At 35.8% G+C, this 2,729-nt stretch overlaps 1 protein-coding gene across 1 annotated transcript in view; it reads left to right on the top strand.

Moving 5' to 3' along the window:
• The first annotated feature begins 312 nt into the window (after positions 1-312).
• The window catches only part of HHLA2 (HERV-H LTR-associating 2), a 38,113-nt gene continuing 35,696 nt past the window's right edge, over positions 313-2,729 (top strand). Inside the window, exons 1-2 of the mRNA XM_012645957.1 lie at positions 313-376; positions 1,901-2,257. Of these exons, the coding sequence (XP_012501411.1) occupies positions 313-376; positions 1,901-2,257 (421 nt within the window). The remainder of the gene's footprint in view (positions 377-1,900; positions 2,258-2,729) is intronic.

The raw sequence follows: 2,729 nt of genomic DNA, 5'->3' as shown, positions 1-2,729 counted from the left end.
ATATGTCCTGTCAGTATCATAGTGCAGAAATGTGCATTCTTTTTAAAAAGGGACCATGCTGTTTTGAAGTTGTATTGTAATCTGATTTTTCTCCTAGAAAGTCTTAAGAACTTCCTTCCATGCCATTTAACCATCTTTTACAATGTCATGTTTAATGGCTACAAAAGAATTATTTGTGTGGATGTACCATAGTCTAAATAATTTCCTAGAGTCAGACACTATAATTCTTTTCTAATTTCCTTTTGCATTTAAAGTCTATAACATGTATATTTTGCTTCTTTAATAGCATAACTAATATGACCTCCACAAGACATGACGGCACAGGTGGTGCTGTCTATCTCCCTCATTCTCATACCACTTCTGAACGGATTTCAAGGTAACTTCCTCTATAATACAAGTGTTTAGTTTTTTGTATCATTAAGTAGGAACATGAGTACACAATGCAAGGTGGCTATTGCCTCCATAGCCACAGCGTTTTGAACTTTCCTAAATGATCAGTGAATGAGAAACAGAGATCATTCTGGAAGTCTACAAGAAGATTAAAAGTCATGTTTTCTTCTGTTTGCTCTGATTAAGGCTCTTTCTAATCTGTTATCTGCTACCAGAAATAAAATCACTAGAAAGGCAAGTTTGATTGATTTTAAGTGTAAGCTTGGTACTTAACACTTGACAGAAGGCGTTATCAGCTTTGCTAGGTCCAGTGACAGACATTCTTAATAATCCAGTGAAATATTATATTAGAGGGGTTTTGTAGAGCAATTAGGGAGGTTAATAATCACTCCTCTCCTTTCCCACATTTCCATATCTTTCTCTCAGCATATACTATGACATCTCTCTATCTCTCTGCAGAGAAACTCAGTCTGAGGAAGAGAGGAGGAACATGGCGGGGTGGAAAGTGCCCCAGAGGGAACAGACTGTGGCAGAGCCACATGAGCACCCAATTCTCCCATCTTGGGTGGTCTTGGTCAAAGTCCAAAGGAATTTACTCCTCGGTCCATAAATAAGGTCCTTTGCAGTCCTACTATCTTAGAATCCATAGAGAAGGGCACAAGATCTACTTAAAATAATTTGTAAATTGGTCAAAGAAACTGAATACTGCCTTCAATGATATGAAGTGGCTAGAAATATTTTCTTTGCAGAAATACTTCTTGAGTTGGATTCATTTTCCTTTTGAAATGAACTTCTGAAGTTGATAGAAAAAAAAGCAAGACGATTGGACATCCACATTTATATCCAGAATAATATTCCTTAACTATATCTTAACTGGCTCATAGGATATCCTGAGAGTTGTCCTAAAGTTAAAGTGAATGAATTACTCCATTTTCCCTTTTGGACTTCTTTCCATGTCCTCTCCTGCTTGAAACTAATGTCCAGATATTCTAGCAGATTCCTGAGCCCAGAACTGTCTTCTATATGCTCCAAGTATTTCCTAATCCTACCAAGCTAAATTTGTTTCACTTTTCCAGGGCCTGATGGCTCTAGTTAGCTGAATAAACTAATTTATTATTGTTACAGTAGGTGTTAAAAATGAAAGTGTTCTGAGAATGAAAAATTAACAGGAGTCTTTTATATATATAATTTCCAGCACTGTGGCAGGCCAGGATTGGAGGAGAGACAAGACTATTGATAAAGTGGGTAGCAAATCAGCCCTATGCTTTGGGCTGTTGCCAATTCTCACAGTTAGATTGAATAAAACAGCTATTCAATTGAAATTGAAGAAACTCAAACCCAGAGCTTCATGGCTTGTTTCTATTAATCAGAATACCAAAAGTTCTTGATGATGCTGTCTGTTAATGGTCAGACTGCTGATTTCGGAAAGTTCTTCTTGGTAGTCTTGATATGACACTTGACAAACATTCATCACTAATTCTCTTTATAAATTCTCTGCCCTTGATTGTAGATACCTTCTTTTCAGCTTTCTTCAGTTATTTGAGTAGTACGAATGAGCAAATCATCATTGGAAGACTTGATGAAGACATAATTCTCCCTTGCTCATTTAAGAGTGGATCCGAAATCATAATTCACTGGCAGACTCAAAGTACCATCAATGTTCACAGTTACTACAGAGGCAGTGACCATTTGGAAAGGCAAGATCCCAGATATACAAACAGGACATCCCTCTTCCAAAGTGAGATTCACAATGGGAATGCTTCTCTGTCTCTCAGAAGATTAAGCCTTGTGGATGAAGGAATTTATATCTGCTATGTAGGAACTACATTTGGAAAAATCATGAACAATGTGGTGTTAAAGGTGGGAGGTAACTGTGCACGTAATGTTTTCTAAAACAATGACATCATTCATGTTTTTCTAAAATGTCTTTTTCCTAAGTTTATACGCTATGGGCTTCCTTCCCAGTGAATACATGAAATCTACCACATTGTTTTTAATGTGTACTAATCTCATAATATGGACATGTTATAATTGATACAAGCATTCCCCTGTTGGTGGATGTTCAGGCATTTCCAGTGTTTTATAATACATCACAAACAATAATAAATATTCTGACAGTTAATACGGGGACATGATCTGAAAACAAAGTACCAAATGGAAGATTTTAATACATTACTGACACTATTAGCATAAGAGTATCGATTTTCCCCTTAGTCTTACCTACACCAAGTATTATCAATCTTAAAAATTTCTGCCAATACAATTGAAAAAATATTGACTTAAATTTCATTTTTTATATTATAAATGAGGTTAATTTTTATATTACATGCTTTCTTCCT

Source organism: Propithecus coquereli, unplaced genomic scaffold (assembly GCF_000956105.1).
Source record: "Propithecus coquereli isolate 6110/MARCELLA unplaced genomic scaffold, Pcoq_1.0 Scaffold105, whole genome shotgun sequence".
Taxonomy (NCBI): Eukaryota; Metazoa; Chordata; class Mammalia; order Primates; family Indriidae; genus Propithecus; species Propithecus coquereli.
Note: the sequence above shows the minus strand (reverse complement) of the source record. Positions and strands in the feature narration are given on the sequence as shown.